Consider the following 19,232-nt stretch of genomic DNA (forward strand, 5'->3'; position numbering starts at 1 on the left):
GGCTTCCTTTGTTGAAATTTGAAAGTGTCTCCTGGTTCACTGCTCCTACTAAATATGACAACTCACGTTAGGGCTTCCCTATTCCACACTCCTTACAAACTGCTGGGAGTCATCAGGTTGCCCTTGCTTTGTCACGATGCTGCTTTATTTTTTTTACTTCAGTTGCCAGGAAGGTTGCAGCTTGCTTATTCATGGAGTAATTTTCTAGATTTTTGGCCTATTTTGGCAAGAAGCCATAAATATAATGCCAGTGGCTACAACATGTTTATATAAATTATATTTTCTGGATCTTACCTGGTCTGTGGCAATGGTCTCCATCCAAATTCTACCTTGTTTCATACCATTTACTTTTATAAACATGCACCATTTAAATAGGAAAATTAAAATGAAGTTAATAGTTTCTGTGGGAACTCCGAGGAACCCATAAATGCTACAGGAGCACATGATCAAAAATCAATCAAAAGAACAAAACAATACGTGACGGTGGAGGCTACGGCTTCTCCAGTATGAAAGGCAAACTGCAAGTCTTGTAGTCTTTGGATAAGAGTCCAAAAATAACCACTGTACTACAGTAAGAGAACACTTGGTGACAGATGTTCTTGGTAAAAAAAACTTCCTGCAGAAATCTTGGCTGACACCACTACTGGGATATAAGTAAGCATTCTTAGTACTTAAGAAGCCTAACACCTTTCTAATCTAAATGCCAGAGTTTATTAGCTGGTCACAAAGGAAGGTGTGTGACCTAGAAAGTGTTAGGGGAATTTCTGTAGTGATCCCCAGTGCAGAGTAAGCATTGCAGATTTCTGTAAAGGTCCTATAATCTTTCCAAAGCTTGAGATTACGTGTCATTAAGTAAAAACAGAAGGCTTCTTTAAAGAAAAAACATGTACATGTGTACAAAATAGTCAATTTAAAATATGCAACCTATATAGTGTACTACCTCGTAGCCACAGGGGGAAAAAAAGCATGGAGAGTAGCACACCCTGTGCCTCTTCTACCTCAAGCGCGTCCAGACAAAAATTACACACAGCCATCGAATGTTTAAAAGCAAAATACAATACCGAAAGAGAAAAGTGCTTACTAATCACCACTCAGGCAGTGAGGTCGAAGCCGCCTGCACAATTGACAGGAAATAAGTAACCTTGGTTACTGTTTCCAAGGACACCGGACTCTTGGCTAATAAGAGCCGAGGTGAAGCTGAATGCAACATCAAGCTATTCGAATAAACTTGCATACATAAAGAAAACGCAGCAGTATTATTCCCACACTCTTGGTGGTATGTGAGTGAACACTGCCACTACTCAACAGATATTAAAAGGAGGGGATATTTTTCATAGCCAGGGCTTTCTGTTGACGTCTGCTGTATTCTGCACCTCCCATGGAGTGACTAAGCCTCTCGTACTTGTACTTGGGAAGGCCAGCAGCAGTTAGACTTACATTCTGGAATCTGGGAATGGAACCATTCTATAGTTAGCAGGTGAGCATACTTTTTAAAATGTCACTGACCCATGCCAGTGCGACAGAACAATAGTTCATACGGCATTTCCAAAAACTGCCTCCACATTGTAAATTCAAACCAGGAGAACTCACTGCAAGCAAAGGTAGCTCCTGTTACCGTGGTCTCTTGGGGAATTTACAAGATGGATGGGAAGCCTGCTGGAATCCTGGTGCCACAATGCACCAGGTGCTGCTCAGGCGGCAGCGGCACAGAGGGCTCAGGGAAGCCTGAGCAAGTGGCCCCGCTTGTGTCGTTACTAACACCCTGTGAGCCCAGAGCCTCGTGGGGGACAAAGGCCCCGAGGGTAATCATGCAGACATTGGTGTTGGCTGCAGATGAATCGGGAGCAAAAGAGGCAGATTCATCTCACTTCTCTGCACTCGGGGCACAGCAAGGTAAAGCAGAGCCTCATCAAGAGCTGTTTAGTGAAAACATTCTATTCCTTTCTTGGAGAAGATGGAGGCTAAAAGGTGTAAGATGGAACAGAATAGAATCCCTTCCAAGTTTTGTCCTGAGAAGGGAAAATAATCTAGTTATGTAAAGCAGCAATTTTATAGACAAAACTAATTTGTTCAGTTTATAAATAAAAACAAACTCTAGGTCAGAGAGCCTAAATCCTACCACATGAAACACAAGACTCAAAATCTTCATAAAGCACATGATTTACAATTCAGAGAAATGTATGCCCCAGGTTGCCTGATTGTTCCCAGGACTTCACAGTCCTTAACCTTGGCTTTTCTTTTTCCTCCTGGTTTTATTCATTCAGTTTAAGTGGGAAAGAAAACTCCCTATACCAGATAGCGAGCATGAACCTTTTCCTTCTAGAATTCCATCTATTTTAGAGCAGTTTTCTGCCACTGCTTCTAAGCCACGTACCTCTACCATAAATGTCCATCTCACTATGTGCCTAAGGAGGCCGGGAACTCCTGCTTCTAACCTGAACTTTCAGGTCTCTCGCATCAGATACTGTGGACTCGGGCAGCACTGGCCCCTCCACCATCATTCTTGGAGATCTGGACAAAGGCCACTGCCAAGCGGTTTCAATCAGTTGCCTTTCCAAATCTTGTCTGAACAAAATGTTCCCAGTTTTCCATGGAGGCTCCTAAGGGGAAGGCTGTTCATCCTGACACACAAGGGTTTGGCCTGTCAAGATGAACACTCCATCCACTGCAAAGGGCCCAGGCATGTTTTGAGGAAAAAGCCTTCTGCAGTGGATAGTATTTGAAATGAACCAAGGAAAAAAAAAAAGAAAAAAAAAAAAAGAAAGAAATGAACCAAGGGTGAATTGATTCAGTTGTGCAGCTCCAGTTGGCAAATCTATCCTCACCTACCTGCCCTTGTCCCATGGAGAGGAGTAGAAGTTTCCCTATAAAAAGAATGTCCAGTTAATCACAATTTCCTATTTTTATTCATTTCTGACATCGACACAATAAATGTGGGTAAGTCCCTCTACTTCACAGGACAACAGTGTTCTAGAAACAAGTAAGCACTGGCTCACAGCATGCTTGCCGATTCCAGTCCTACAACAGCACTTTATTTTTCTTCCAGCATCGACTCTTCACAGTTTCAATACTGCAGCAGCAAGTCATTCCTCAGATAAAGAAAATCGAGATCCGTATTTTCAAACATCTTAAGAGAACTAAGAGATAAGTTAGCAAACTTCTGGTGCCGCATGCATTCTGGGCAAGGCAACTTCACCTCCAACCCCCGAGACTGGCAGCAGGACCCCGGGGACAAAGGTCGTCTGTAGGAATGGCTGGGGACTCAGCAGTGGCTTTCTCCCTGCTCTGGGCTTGGGGAATCTTCGTGAAGCTTCACGGAGGTAAACAGGGCAGTCCCTGCATTCTGTCTACTGGTCCCTGTCAGCTCACGGGGTGTGATGGGAAAAACCACAACCCAGTAGGTACTTCATAGAGGAACTTCTCAGAGCAGGTCAGGCAGGATGAGGCCGGGAGGTTTGGGTTCAACACAGTTGATCCAGAAGTTGGCACAGCTGGCGTGATACTGGTGTCCCCCATAGGCCAGCTTGAAGCTGTCTGTTTCGGAGTTGAATGCCTGCCAGAAATAAGCAGATATGTGGGACACGTCAGTCTGCTTCTGAACCACAGAGCTGGTCAGCAACCGGCACGTGCAACTCTCCGGGTCACAGAGGCTGAGGCCACACTGGCGCACACACAGAAGCTTAACAGGTAGCTACGAGAATTCAAGGGAGAAGGTCTTTTGATGCTAATTAAAGGTATAAAAAAAAATCCTTACCATTAAACCCAGTTTCGCAAAAGAAGGCCAAATCTTTCATATAAAAGGCAGAAAAAAAAAAAAAAGAAAAAGGGCAGACAGAAGCTGGGTGGGGGTGGGTGGGGGAGAGAAGGTTGGCTGGTGGGTGTTCATCACACGGGGAACTAAAATAGCCAAGGGTCCTGGATGATTTTTAACCCTCACTGTGCCGGAGGAAGCCCTCCCCTAAGGCTGGCATTTAACTACACGCGCAATCCCTTACATTGCTGTGACTGCTTACATTTCTCTCATGGAAAAAAACAAAACATTAAAAACTCTCGGGGACTAATGCCACTGGGACCTAATAACTGAATCAACATAATTTAAAAATCCAAATAGGTACAGGGTTTATAAAAATAAAGCTATTAGGCACAGAAGAATGATTTCCAGACGACTCATGCTTATAGGTATGTCCCACACAGCCGGTCCTAACCTCAAGTCCTCGGGGGATGTTCTAAAGCACTACAAGTAAACAAACAAAACTCTAATATTTGTTTTTGTCTGATAACTGCCGAATTGTGATGCTCTTTGATATCATTCTCTGTCACAACTTCCAGTCTTCCAGAAGTTGCTCAATATGTTACCTTGTTCTTTACAGAGAAAAATGCCTGCAATACCAGAAGCCAATTATGAGCTACAAGCGTGCAAACAAGACACAAGCAGACCCACACAGACGCACTAGTTGGTTAAATCAAACATTATGGGAACAGACATGACTCAGTAAAGGATTCACGGTCAGAACACTTCAGGATGGCAGTGGATTTGCTTTCCACACTCAAAACTGAGATGGAGATGCTAAGATAATGTGTAACTGGTTCATACTTTTTTAGGATGTTCTTCTGCAGGCTTCTCTTCTTTCTGAAATAACGTTGAAACCATAAGGTCAACAAAATTCCCACAACAGGGCCTCATGCCTCCAAACAAAGCCTTAGAGGTTTGACCTCCTCTTTACCACCCCAGTGTGCACAGGGCACTGTGGGCACAGCGCACACAGCATTCTGTCGGGAAGGGAAGAACTGCCCCCATTCACCCAATGACTCCCCCCACTGCCCTTTCATAAGAATCTAAGTGCTTTTGTGGTCAGATTCCAGGGCTTCATAAAAATCCCTGCTTGTGGTCGCAGACCTTCCAGTGAAGTGGGCTAGATGCGGTTGTTCCCAGAGGTCATGTGAGGAAAGCACCTTGCCATCTGCAGGGGGAAGGGAAGGCGCATCACTTACCCGGCTTCTGGAGTCCACGTTTAAAAGGCACACCCCACAGGCCAGTTCCTGAGCATTTTTAATCCCAGGCCGTAGCATACAGGAGGAAAAATCCAGTGAATTTTCATCGGGCTAGGAGGACAAGACAAATGGGTAAGGCCTCAGCAATTCCAAATGCTGCTGTCTGCATTCCCTATCACTCATCTCCAATAGGTCTAGCAGAAATTAAGTAAACTCTGATACCATCAATACAATTATTCAATTTCCCATTTACTGAGTCCCCACTGTGTTCTAGGTGTTAGGGATGCTGGCATGAGCAAAAAAGGTCCCTGTCCTGGAGAATGCACAGTCTAGGGTGGGGGCCAGGTGGGCATCAAGCAGCACAGTGCCACAAAAGCCATCCTAGGGCACATGGGGTCAGAGGCACTTACTCCAACCCAAGGGAAAAAGTGCCTGATGGCAGAGGAGGTTTCCTGGCACTCAGAAACAGCTTGGCTGAGGTTTCCATAGGGATATGCGAGGTGAAGGGGACGGGGAAAGGTGAGGTAAGAGAGAGTATGGTATTTGTTCTCTGAAGAACAAGCAGCACAGGCAGAGGCCTCTAAGCAAATCGGCTATGGGAAGAAATCTAAGGGTGGGAGCCAAGCTTATGAAAGGAGGTAGCAGATGGAATTGTAGCACGAAGGCCTTGAAGGAATAGAAGAGACCTTATCTTGGGAAGCCACTGAGGGTTCTAACGGGACTACAACAGGAGCAAGTCTGTATTCGGACAGTTCCCTCTGATGGCAGTGTAGGCAAAGAGCTGCAGATGGCAATCTCCAGGTATGGGCCTCAGTTACGACATAAGTGATCCAGGAGAGAGTGAAGAAAGTTCTAGGGAAGCAACAGTGGGGGACAGAGAGAAACGGTTGCCTGAAAAAGCTTGAGTGATGTGTGAGATGTGTAAGAAGGGGAGAGGCCTGTCTAGCCAACAGGATTCGCCATAATAAGGCATAGGACGGGAGACCTATGTTTAGGGCTGGGGATGAGAGCTCAGTTTGATATATGTAGAGTCGAAGCTACCTGTGGGATGGCCAAGTTCTGATGTTATATATGCAGGAAGATGGATCCATAGCCTAGTGCTCAAGACTATGAGATTCAGAAGTTATCAACTAGAGAGAATAAATCTCAATACAGCTATTTATCAGTCAAGCCCTTACTTGCTAGGCACCACACTAAGCTCTTCACATGTATTATCTAATTTCTTCCTAACAACAAATCTGTGAAATATGGAGTGTAGTCCAATGATTAACAGGACAGGTCCCAACTTTGGAAAGCTGTTAATTTCTTTTTTTAATAAAAATTCATTCATTCATTCATTGTAATATTTACACCCAACATGGAGCACGAATTCATGACCCCAAAATCAAGAGTCACATGCTCTACTAAGTCAGCCAGGTGCCCCTGGAAAGCTATTCACTACTTCTTTTTCTTCTTTTTTTAAGTCGGCTCTACGCTGCCCAGTGGGGCTTGAACTTACAACCCTGAGACCAAGATCTGAGCTGAAATCAAGCGTCAGTCTCTTGACTGATGGAGCCAACCAGGTACCCTGAAAATTCATTTCTTAAAAGTTAAAATATGTATCTACTATATGATCTTATATGCATTTCTACACCTTGATATTTATCCAAGAGAAATGAAAACATGTTATCAAAAGTTTTGTACAAAAAGTGTTTATAGTAACTATTCACATTAGCCAAGCTGGAAATAGCATGTGTCTATAAATAAAAATTCACAGTATATCAATACAATGGAACAGTACTCACTGATAAAAGGGATCAAATTGATACACACAACAATGCAGATAAATTTTTAAAACATGCTAAGAAGCCAGACACAAGAACCTATATATACTATATAATTTTATATAAATTTCTAGAACAACCAACTCTGTGGTGATAAAAGTCTATGGAAAATAGATCAGTGCTTATTTCTGGAATCAGACCACGGCAAAGAGGGAACTTTAAGAAGTGATGAAAACACGCCATATATTGATGGGGTGTGGGCTTACAAGGCTAAAGGGATTTGTTAAAACTGATTTAACTATATATTCAAGATTTGTGCATTTTACTATAAGTTATCCTTCAATTGAGAAAAACACTTGAAGTATAAAGCCAAAACAAAATGAGAAAAAAAAAAAAAAAAGATTTCAGAAGAGTTGTGTTCTTTTTTAAGATTTTATTTTTAAGTAATTTCTACATCCAAATCCAATATGAGGCTTGAACTTACAACCCTGAGATCAATAGTGGCACACTCTACTGACTGAGCCAGCCAAGAACCCAGAAGAATTATATTCTTAATACGAAGAAGTTTTAGATATACGTAAACCAATTAATTTTGCTTTTATGTGCCCTAGAGCAGAGATTTCTCAAATTTGGCACCACTGGCATTTTAAGTTGGGTAATTCTATGTTGTGGGGCCTGCCCTCTGCACTGGAGGAAGTTAAGCAGAATCTTTGGCCAATTTGGGGGCAAAATCACCCCCCACTCCACCATTAAGAATGGACTTGCCAAAGGAAAAAAAATGCAAACATATGTACAAGTATTTATACACATACAAACACATATATGTACGTGAGCTTATTATAAATTTTTGTTGATATACTTTATAAATAATAAGATATACGGGTAGCCCCCAGGTGGCTCAGCGGTTTAATGCCGCCTTCAGCCCAGGGCATGATCCTGGAAACCCGGGATCGAGTCCCACGTCGGGCTCCCTGCATGGAGCCTGCTTCTCCCTCTGCCTGTGTTTCTGCCTCTCTCTGTCTCTCATGATTAATAAATAAAACTTAAAAAAAAAAAAGATTTAATTGAGAGAGAATGTGTGTGTGCATGAAAGAGGAAGGGCAGAGGGAGAGGGAGAAGCAGACTTTTTGGTGAGCAGGGAGCCAAATGCAGTACTTGATCCCAGGATCAAGTACTGGACCCCAGGATCATGACCTGAGCCAAAGGCAGACACCCAACCAACTGAGCCACCCAGGCACCCTTCCTCACCCCTTTCTAATCTGAAATCATAAATTGTGTATTAGTTCCACAAACCTTTCTTAAACTAATCTGAGCTGAATCCATTCAGATCACATTGAGGGAAGTGTGATCCATTCAGATCACACTAAGCATCAGTTCTCAAACAAAGAAAAGGGGAGGCAGATGTTTCAAATGTGCATGAGGACTCTGACCATGAAGTGAACCTACACAGCTTTAACCAAGCCAGACAATAATTTTTCTTTTCTAGTGCAACCATGGCCAACTCTGGTCAAATCTAGAAGCAGGTTGTACTACAATTTGTTTGCTGCCCAAGTCTGTCATCTATAAAATGGTTAACAATTTCATTTGTCCTATATACCTTCCTCAGTTGCTGCTGGGACCCTGAGAGATATATAAAAAGTTTGCTGAAAATGGGACGCCTGGGTGGCTCAGCAGTTGAGCTTCTGCCTCTGGCTCAGGGTGTGATCCTGGAGGCCCTGGGATCGAGTCCCACATCGGGCTCCCTGTGAGGAGCCAGCTTCTTTCTCTGCCTCTACTCTCTCTGTGTCTCTCATGAATAAATAAAGTCTTTAAAAAGTTTGCTGAATTGATCTAAATGATTAAAATTATTTACTTTGACAAAATCTAACAAGCTTTTCAAAGAGGTTAAAAAAATAGCACTACTAACATCTATGTTATAGATATTTATTATGTTACTGAACAAGGACTATTTTGAGGAATAATTAGAATCTGGGAAAACCCAACTTTGAAATCAATCCAATTAAGAAAAGCTCTTTAATATCAAAGGCCTTTATCAAAGGCCTAAGGAAAGCGAATGAAAAGGTCATATTGTAATCTCCTGTGAAAATCGTAAAGGTTTCATAAATTATCTTGTGGTCAAATTCATCTTTCACATGATAAAATTAACCTTTATAAATAGACAACTATGAGCAGGGGTGTTGTAGTACATGGCAACAGTGTAATAGTCCATGGCCCTAATTCTGTAAGAAGTTATGCCCTCTACAGGCCATTTTAAATGGAACATCATCTACATTAATTGGCCAATGTTTCATGCATTTAGTAAAGATTTTAAAAAGTAGTTATAGGTACAAATGATCCACATACAGTGAGTCCCAAAGTCAGACTGGGATATATTATCCTGAGTCTTATAGCTAACAATAAATAGCTCAAATGGTATCCAAGAAAATCAGTACTAAGGAAGAAAAATTTGGTAGTAATCCGTGTTCTTTACAAACATCCTCATTATAATTCTTCCGGACAAATGGTAAGATGGGCATTTCCTATTCCCTTAAATTATGCACAGTCATGTAACATGCACCATCAACAGACTGTGATCATGAGTTACATGTGTTACTTCTGGGAGGAAGCCTCAAGCTCCATGTGCCGTTAGACACGTTCCCTTAACATTCCATTGTGATCAGCCATTCTCCAAGTGGTGGAGGCTTTGCCAACCTAGATCCCTGAGTGAGGAGGACCTGTTCCCAGGGATCCTCCAACCTGAGATGAACCTGCAGCTCTGTTGTTTTACATCATCAGTAACACGCTGGGGGGAGTTATTTGCACAGCAGAAACCCAGCTAGTTAGCCTAGACTAATGCAAAAAATGATCTAGACAAAGTTCCACAAGCAATTCTAGACCTTGGGTTTGAGTTACAATGTAACCATCTTTCTTTCTTTTCTTTTTCTTCTTTCTTTCTTTTCTTTCTTCCTTCCTTCCTTCTTTCGTTCTCTCTTCTCTCTCTCTCCTCTCTCTCCTTTTTCTTTCTTCCTTTCTTCCTTCCTTCCTCCCTCCCTCCTTCCCTCTCTTTCTTTCTTTCTCTCTCTCCTCTTTCTTTCTCTCTCTTTTCTTTTTCTTTCTCCTTCCTTTTTTCTTTTTCTTTCTTTCTTTCTTTCTTTCTTTCTTTCTTTCTTTCTCCCTTCCTTCCCTTCCTCCTTTCTTTCTCTCCTTTCTCTCTTTCTTTCTTTCCTTTCTCTCTCTCCTCTTTCTCTCTCTTTTCTTTTTCTTTCTCCTTCCTTCCTTCCTTTTCTTTCTCCCTTCCTCCCCTTCTTCCTTTCTTTCTCTTTCTTTCTCTCTCTTTTCTTTCTCTTTATCCTTCCTTCCTTCCTTCTTTTTCTTTCTTTTCTTTTCTCTTTCTTTTCTTTCTTTCTTTCTTTCTTTCCTTTCTTTCTCCCCTTCCTCCCTTTTCTTCCTTCCTTCCTTCCTTCCTCCCTCCCCCCCCCTCCCCCCCTCTCTCTTTCTTTCTCTCTCTCTCTCTCTTTCTCTTTCCTCCCTCCCTCCCTCCCTCCCTCCCTCCCCCCCCCCCCTCTTTCTTTCTTTCTTAGGCAGAGACACAGGTAGAGGGAGAAGCAGGCTCCATGCATGGAGCCTCATGTGGACATGATCCCGGGACTCCAGGATCACACCCTGGGCCGAAGGCAGGAGCTAAACCGCTGAGCCACCCAGGCATCCCACGATGTAACCATCTTGATTCTTGGTTTCAATGTTTCATCTAATTTTTCCTATTGCTGCCATAACAAAATAGCAACAATTTAGTTGTTTAAAACAACATAAATTTATTCTTCTACAGCTCTTGAGGTCAGAATTCTAAAGTCCACACTGATAGCACAGCAGTCTTTCTGGAAATTTTAGGGGAGAATCTGTTCCTTTACCTTGTCTAGTTTCTTGAGATCACCTGTATATTCCTTGAATCATCCCAGCTTTTTTTTTTTTTAAGCTTTTATTTATTCATGAGAGACAGAGAGAGACAGAGAGAAAGAGAGGCAGAGACACAGATAGAGGGAGAAGCAGGCTCCATGCAGGGAGCCCGACGTGGGACTCAATCCTGGGACTCCAGGAACGCCCTGGGCTTAAGGTGGCGCTAAACCGCTGAGCCACCAGGGCTGCCCTCATCCCAGCTTTTATCTTCAAAGCCAATAGCAGAGAATCTGCCAATCTTTCTCTTTGGTCTCATTGTTATATGGCTTTTTCTCATACTCACTCTTATGCCTGATAATCCAGGGCAAATTTCCCATTTAAAGATCCTTCACTTAACCTCTGTAAAGTCCCTCCTATCACATAAGGTAACAAATTCACAGGTTCCAGGGATTAGGGTATGGTCATCTTTGTGGAGGTGGGGGTGGCTCATTCCATCTATCTACCCTATCATCTTGTCAACTGAGGTTAGCCATGCAGAAACATAATGAAGATTCTCGGGGTACCTGGGTGGCTCAGTGGTTGAGTGTTTGCCTTTGGCTCAGGTTGTGATCCTGGGGTCAAGTCCTATACTGGGCTCCCCACAGGGAGCCTGCTTCTCTCTCTGCCTCTCCATGTCTTTCATGAATAAATAAAAAATTTTGTCTCTAAAACAATGTGCATACTTGCACAAAAATGCTATCGTTATTAAAAATAAACTGATCTGATATACCACAGCAATAGGAAGTAAGTAGTCTGAAATTCACTGCTTATTTCCCATTGAAAGGAAGTACAAAAGAATTTGTACTATTCTGAGGATAAATAGTAGAATCCAAGCCCTAGTGATTTTCAACCGCCTAGAGGTTAAGAGACTAACAGTCCTATATCTCTTTTTGTAGATTTTATACGGCAGGAACGGTTCTTCTTTGTTTTCCAGGGCTGAGTCTGTCTTTGTTCCAAACATTCATTGAGCTTCAACTCTTAGGTAACAATTCACTCATATCATTAAAATAGATGATTTTTACCTCTTGAGAAATAACCAGTTCCTTCAGTTTGTGCCCAGAGGAGCATATGTTTCTACCACAAGAGGGGGCTGTAGCCCATGCATGAAGGGCAGGCTGAACCTGCAGTAGAACTTCAGCTTCACTAAGCATCAGGGAGCCACAGCTGGAGTTCAGGGTTTGTGTACTTTGCTTTTCTTACCCCACGCACCACTGCTGTGTGTGATGCAGCACTAACATTCCAGGACTTTTTCACTGAAGAAAAGCAATGCAGCTGCTTTTTGATGGGAATAGTTTCGTGATATCTTCATGGAAGAAACAAGTCTTTATTTTAGCATCCTGGAAGCTGGGACCAACACAGTAAAAGTGGACTTTTCAAACTCATGATCTCAAGGCTGGGAGATTGAGCCCCCTGTGGGGTTTCACACTCAGGGCAGAGTCTGCTTCCGACTCCTCCCTCTCCTTTTGTCCCCCTCCCACACTCATGCTCTCATACTTGCTGTATAAAAGAAATTTTTCTAATTTTTGAAAAGATTTTATTTATGAGAGAGTGAAAGCACGTGCACACAGTGGAGGAGGGAGAATGAATATCGAGCAGACTCTCTGCACTGAGCATGGAGACTGACATGGGGCTCCATCTCACAACCCTGAGATCATGACCTGAGTAGAAACCAAGAGTCAGATGCTTAATCCACTGCCCCACGCAGGCCCCCATAAACAAATCTTAAAAACCAAACAAAACAAACTATGATGTGCATTTAAATCCCTGATTTGTCAGTTTCAGGCAAGGTTCATCTCTGAGCCTTAATTTCTTCAGCTGTAAAAATAGGATTATTTTACTGACCTTGAGGACTGTTACCAGGGTTAAATGAGAATGAATGTAAAGCATACAGCACAATGCTTGACAGGTTTTAGGTGTAAAATAAACTACTCTATAATTGGAATCAAAGAGCCTGACTATGGCTATTTGGTTCATTAAGGAACTTTCAATTCTACCTAAGATGAAGCAATGGTATAGAGTCAAAAGTCTCCTATACAACCTCGGTCCTGTAATGATTTCTTTGCACTGAGCCTCCCATCCAGAGTCCCTGGAGTTTGCAGAGTTCTGTTCTAACTGAACTACATAGATGTTGGTTTGGGTTATTAACAATCACATCTTTTTTTTTTTTTTTTAGAGTAAAAGTTTCTCTGTGACAAGTCCTATCTTACACTTCCCCTGGAGAATATGTACTACTCTTCATGCAGTGGGCAATTCAAGTTAAGTTTTATAGACCAAAGACCTACAAGTTATCAAAAGGAAATGACATGGTGTAATCAGGAATAATAACCAAGCAGAGGAGGATTATTTTTCTGTTTACAGCTTACTTGGTGAAAAAGGCACTTACAGCTGGAAATGCATGGATAATCACAGGAATGGGTACTCAGCAGCGCTCACGTACAATCTGCATGCATTCCTGCATTGTCTAGTTGCAGACTAATTGATTTCTATACTGTTTATCCTGTGTCTAAAAAAAATTGTCAGGTAACATCACTCATTAGACACAGATACTAGATGTGAAAGTTCTTCACGGGAGCTTGAAGGAGAGGGTATGAATGTCTGGCAACTCTTCCATTTCATCTCACTTGCTGCCTGCCACACTGAAGGGCTTAGAATCACCATATGTGAACAGGGCAACACTTCCAGGTTAGGGGGGTAACCAGACCCAACAGGCTTTCTTTGATATCACAAAAGCAAATTTTTAAAAAATATTTTATTTATTTATTCATGAGAGACACAGAGAGAGAGGCAGAAGCATAGGCAGATGGAGAAGCAGGCTCCCTGTGGGGAGCCCGATGCAGGACTCGATCTCAGGACCCCGGGATCATGATCTGGGCCAAAGGCAGACACTCAACTGCTGAGCCACCCAGGGGCCCCATAAAAGCAAATTCTAGGGCAGCCCGGGTGACTCAGCAGTTTAGTACCACCTTAAGCCCAGGGCCTGATCCTGGAGACCCAGAATCGAGTCCCACATCAGGCTCCCTGCATGGAGCCCGCTTCTCCCTCTGCCTGTGTCTCTGCCTCTTTCTCTCTCTCTCTCTCTCTGTGTCTCTCATGAATAAATAAATAAAAATTTAAAAAAAAGAGCAAATTCTATAACGTTTTTTGTTTTGTTTTAAAAGATTTTATTTTTAAATAATCCCTATATTCAACATGAAGCTCCAATTTACAACCCTGAGATTAAGAGTCATGTGCTTGGGGCACCTGGGTGGCTCAGTCAGTTGGGCATCTGACTGTTGGTTTTGGCTCAGGTTCTGATTTCAGGGTCCTGGGACTGAGCCCCGCATCAGGCTCCACACTCAGCAGGAAGTCTGCTTGAAGATTCTGTCCCTCTGCCCCTCCCTCCCTCGACTTGCACATGTGTGTGCTCTCTAAAATAAATAAATAAATCTTAAAACAAAAACTAACAAAAAGAGTTGCATGCTCTACCAACTGAACCAGAGAGGCACCTGCTATTGCTTCTTTAAAAAGGTCTGAACAAAATTAATCCTTGGTATAAAAAAAAAAAAATCAGAATAGGGATTATAACCTCTGAGTGGGATGATGACAAAGAATTAGCATAAGGAAACCTTCTGGAATGATGGGATATCCTGTATCTTTATATGGGCATTGGTTATTTGGGGTGTGAATTTGTCAAAGCTTGTTCAATGGTTTAAGTAACACAATTTACTGAATGGTATAACAGATTTTTGTATTTTTCTAGAGGAAAGAGGGGCAGTCTAGAAGGCAAGCCTGTCTCATGAGCAACTGGGGGAGCTTGGAAGTCTGAGATGATATACAAGGATGAAAATGGCTTCACCCAGTGACAGTAGCTACCTTAAGAAGTAAATACTCGATAGCTATCCAAGCCAGGATTTTCCTCAATTATCCTTTGCCCCAAATTGAAAAGGATTAACACATAGGAGCTTGGTTAATACACCTGGTCTTTCATGATAACTTTCCTTCAAAGAGCTCATGACAAAGAAAGATGCTTTGCTATTGCAGCCATCTTTTTCTACCAGCACCAGAAGAGAAGAGATGGGTAGGTGATTTGAAGGTTGTTTTTCTTTAAAGATTTTAATTATTTATTTAGAGAGCATACCTGCAAGCTAGAGAGGGGAATGGAGAGAGAGAATGATCCAGAGATCATGACCAGAGCTGAAACCGAGTCGACCCTCAAATGACTGGGCCACCGAGGTGCCCCTGAGTTGAAGATTTGTATAGAAATCTAGTTTTCAAAGCATTAATTACACGAGAAACTGCCACCAAAACAAAAAATTTTACAATCTAAATGGAAAGATTCCATTTACAATCTAAATGGAAATTTTACAATCTAAATGGAAATCTAAATGGAGGCTCTTAAGCTGCCCTCTAGTCCTGGGATACAAACAGGGGAAAAATGTACAGAAAATAGAGAACAAAAAATGAATAAAATGTAGTCTTGGTCCTTGTCCTTAAGGAGTTCACAGACAGGGGAAAAGTATATTGCTAAATACCCTTTTTAGGGTGATACCATTTTATACTTCTTAATAAATATAGTCCCCATTTTACCACATCAATACCATTAGGATTCCAATAAGCAAGCCAAACAAAAACTGGGTTTATTATTAAGTAAAAAATGAAATATTTTGCTCAGTGAAACCTATTGCTTTATTTGCTGAAAGAATGTTGAAGATAACGTAGGTTACATTAGTTTCCTCTTTATAAAGCCCATAAAAGAAATTCCTTCCGGTATCAGTATCAGTATCAGGAATAAAATTATGCATCTCCTGAGTAGTGGGTTTATTTTATGTTATGAACACAGTGAATCGAGGAATTCATCATGTCTTGTTTATATCAATTCCTAGAAAGAGTAAAGTCAACTAACTGTACAGCTCAACACTAGCAAAAGGAAGCACTTCAAAAGCACATACTTTTGTATATTTAACTTCATTCCTGGCTTTATCTTATCTCCCTTCTTTTACCTATGTTTCATTTTTCTTATCCATTTATTTAAAACATTTAAACCAGTTATTAACATTATGAGGTATAAAAAAATGCGTATCTATTTTGAAAAAAACTGGAAGGTTCAAAAGTATATAACACAAAAAGTACAAAGTCCCATCAAACACTGTGTTAGAACACAAAGAAATAGAGGACACAGTCTGGCTGTTAAGGAGCAGACAACCTAGTGGGCAGGAAACAAGTAAACACACGATTATCAACAAGTGTGGTAAGTGCTAAGACAGAGAAATGTGATGTGCTGTGGACACACACAGGAAGGGCACTGAATTCACACTGAAGGGCTTACTGGAATGTCTTTTGGGGGAAGTGATGCAGAGTCCAGAGGGAAAAGCAGCCTAACAGAGAAAGAGAGGCAAAGGCAGGCAGCCCAACGGATGGAAAAGGCCTTATGTACTGAGCTAAGGAGTTGAAACTTGATCCTGAAGACTCTAGAGAGCCCACTGCAGGATTTTAAATGTGATTTCAATAACATGACCAGACTTACATTTCAGAAAGAACAGGCTGGTAGGGCATGCAGAGCAGATTGATAGGGGATAACGAAACGAACCAGCAACTCTAGCTATGAGGTCAGAAGTGATAAGGACCTGACTGATTTAATAACATTAAAAAAAATGAGGTTCTCATTTTTATTATACTTTCTAGCTACTGTTAATATGTAAGAACGCTATGAATTTTTGCCAAACTCAATAAATTTAACCTCTTGAATTCAGATTTATGTATTTCATATCACCAAATAAGTATAATTTTATCTCTTTTCAAATATTTATACTTCATTTCTTATTGTACTGGCTGGAACTGTGTTTTTTAAAAATAATTACCCAAACCATATGATTTTAGGTTATAAATTGAAAAATAGTCCAAGGGAACAAAATAGAGATTTTTGGAAATGATTTAAACTCTTTAAGAACTTAATATTACAAACCAGAAGCAACATAACAATGGTGGGAAGATGTGCTGTTTAAGGCATGTTGTTGGGAGAGCTGGTATCCGTCTGGCTATCAGCACTGCGCAGTAAGAACTGCTTCCTACAACCTGGCTGTGGTCCCGCTCAGATGGGCCACACAGTTATATGCGAGGGAAAAAAGAAAGGAAGGAAGAAAATGGAATGGCATATTTATTCCAGCTGTGGAAGAAAGATAAATTTCTGACTATTGTGAAATAAAGGATATTATCAGAGACAAATTGAATAGGTATGAATATATAAAATAGTTTTGCTCAATGAAATGGAAAACGAAGGGAAGAGAAGATGAAGAAAAGAACAGATATAAGCTTACCAGTCTATGTTTGTTTGTGTATATATATAAATCTATTACAAATATGAAATATGGGGATCCCTGGGTGGCGCCGCGGTTTGGCGCCTGCCTTTGGCCCAGGGCGCGATCCTGGAGACCCGGGATCGAATCCCACGTCAGGCTCCCGGTGCATGGAGCCTGCTTCTCCCTCTGCCTGTGTCTCTGCCTCTCTCTCTCTCTCTCTGTGTGACTATCATAAATAAATAAAAAAAAATTAAAAAAAAAAAACAAATATGAAATATGTAAGGTCAATAACCATATTTCATTGAATAGATGGTCAAACGGTCAAAACAGATAATCAATTTACACATAAAGGAAATAGAGTAAATTATCATTTGGAATACTGCATAGCCTCTACAAAATGAATGAAATATAAAAACACTTTGAGCAGGGAGCCTGGCTGGCTCAGTCCATAGAGTACGTGATTCTTGAACTTGGGGTTGTAAATTCAAGCCCCACAATGGGTGTAGAGATTACTTAAAATCTTTAAAAACAAGACAAACAAAAAAACACTTTAAGGGACTCACTACACACTTGCAAAATGAAGAAGCGGACAAAGAAAGCTGGAACACAGTGTAAAAAAAGTACACTTACATATTGTTGGAAGCACTGCCAGCTGGCCCAGGCTCTCTGGAAAGCCATATACTAAAAGTAACAATAGCTATATATGAACACATGCACGTACATGTGCAAACACACGTTCTGACTTTTTATTCCACTTGGATGAACTATAGCCCTGAGAGGACAGTCATTTGTTTAATGATATTCAGAGTAGAACTACTCATAACAGGAAGAAATGGAAATAATTCAAGCACCTAGAAAAGTAAAAAGACTAAATGAACCACAGGACAGCAGCAAGATGTTGCACAGCTTTTTAAAAGGACACACACACAAAAATAAAATAAATAATAAAATAAAATAAATAAAATAAAATAAAATAAAATAAAAAGGACACACACACACACACACACACACACAAATGAATGAATGAATGAATAAGGACACACATGGTGCTCGCTTTGGCAGCACATATAGTAAAAGGACACACATGGGACCAGAAGGAACTAGAAGAGCAAACAGAAGAACTCACACTGATGCTCTGCAAAATGTGTGTATATGTATGTGACTTAAGAAGGATGCAGACAGGGCGGGCGCCTGGCTGGCTCTGGTGGAAGAGCATGCGATACCTGATCTCAGGGCTGTGAGTCTGAGCCCCAAGTTGGGTGTGGAGATGACTTAAATCAATAAAATTTTTTAAAAAGAAGAAAGATGTTGACAGAGTAGATGCTTTCCCCATACTCTTAGTTTATGTGGGCACCACAGGCCTGCGGGCTAATGGAGAAGCCAAGCTGGTGCTTTTCAGCTAATTGTACAATTATCTCCTTCCTTCAACGTAACACAATCCAGTGGGCACCTCACCTTCAATCTTCAGTAAGCGCCACCACAGGAACGTACACTTCGCTTTACCTCTGAGGATCCTGGGAGGAAAAGCAAGTGAATATCTAATGGGCTTACCGTGAGCGTGGCCAGGGACATGAAGCCAATGAGGTTATTCCATACTTTATCAATGTCCTTCAGCAGCTGCTGGAGTTTCTCACTGCACACTGCAGTGGCTTTTATCCCCAGCTCCACACGCTTGGTCACCCTGTACACCTCAACAACACCTACAGGGTGAGAGAGTAGAGTGAGGGACAGAAATACAGAGAGAGATGGGCAGCATAGGGCAGGACTATTGTTTGCTGATATCTTAGCTGGAAACATGGACTGTGTCTGCAAACTAAACATTACTCCTTGGGACCCATCTACACGGTGCTGCAATATAGCTTACTGATAAGAGCACAGACCACAGCTATATTACCTGGGTTCAAATCTCAGCTCTGCCACTTACTAGCTGTGTAACCCTGGACATAACTTCTCTGGACCTCACTTTCTTTATCTGTGAAATGGGGGTAATAAAGGTACCTTGCCAAAGAGGATTAAATGGGTTAAGACTGTAAAAGGCTTAGAACTGTGCCCATAGAACAAAAGACACCATGTAAATATTAACTAATTTTTTTTCCTGGCTTTTTAAATTTTTTATTATTTTTTAAAGATTTATTTATTCATGAGAGACACAGAGAGAGAGAGAAAGAGAGAGAGAGAGAGGCAGAGACACAGGCAGAAGGAGAAGCAGGCTCCATGCAGGGAGTCTGATGTGGGACTCGATCCTGGGACCCCAGGATTATGCCCCCGGCTGAAGGCAGGCACCAAACCA

At 41.6% G+C, this 19,232-nt stretch overlaps 1 protein-coding gene across 18 annotated transcripts in view; it reads right to left on the reverse strand.

Moving 5' to 3' along the window:
- Positions 1-2,887: 2,887 nt before the first annotated feature.
- SYNRG (synergin gamma) overlaps positions 2,888-19,232 on the reverse strand; it is an 85,773-nt gene continuing 69,428 nt past the window's right edge. For 10 of the 18 annotated variants that reach the window (XM_025996112.2, XM_025996115.2, XM_025996114.2 and 7 more), the window contains 4 exons: positions 18,494-18,642; positions 4,993-5,103; positions 4,595-4,630; positions 2,888-3,553 (listed from right to left, as the gene is read on the reverse strand). In XM_025996112.2, the coding sequence (XP_025851897.1) occupies positions 3,422-3,553; positions 4,595-4,630; positions 4,993-5,103; positions 18,494-18,642 (428 nt within the window). In that variant the 3' untranslated portion in view covers positions 2,888-3,421. The remainder of the gene's footprint in view (positions 3,554-4,594; positions 4,631-4,992; positions 5,104-18,493; positions 18,643-19,232) is intronic. The other 8 variants (XM_072747678.1, XM_072747677.1, XM_072747676.1 and 5 more) reach the window with 1 other exon arrangement.

The sequence above is a fragment of the Vulpes vulpes genome, chromosome 2 (assembly GCF_048418805.1).
Source record: "Vulpes vulpes isolate BD-2025 chromosome 2, VulVul3, whole genome shotgun sequence".
NCBI classification, from domain to species: domain Eukaryota; kingdom Metazoa; phylum Chordata; class Mammalia; order Carnivora; family Canidae; genus Vulpes; species Vulpes vulpes.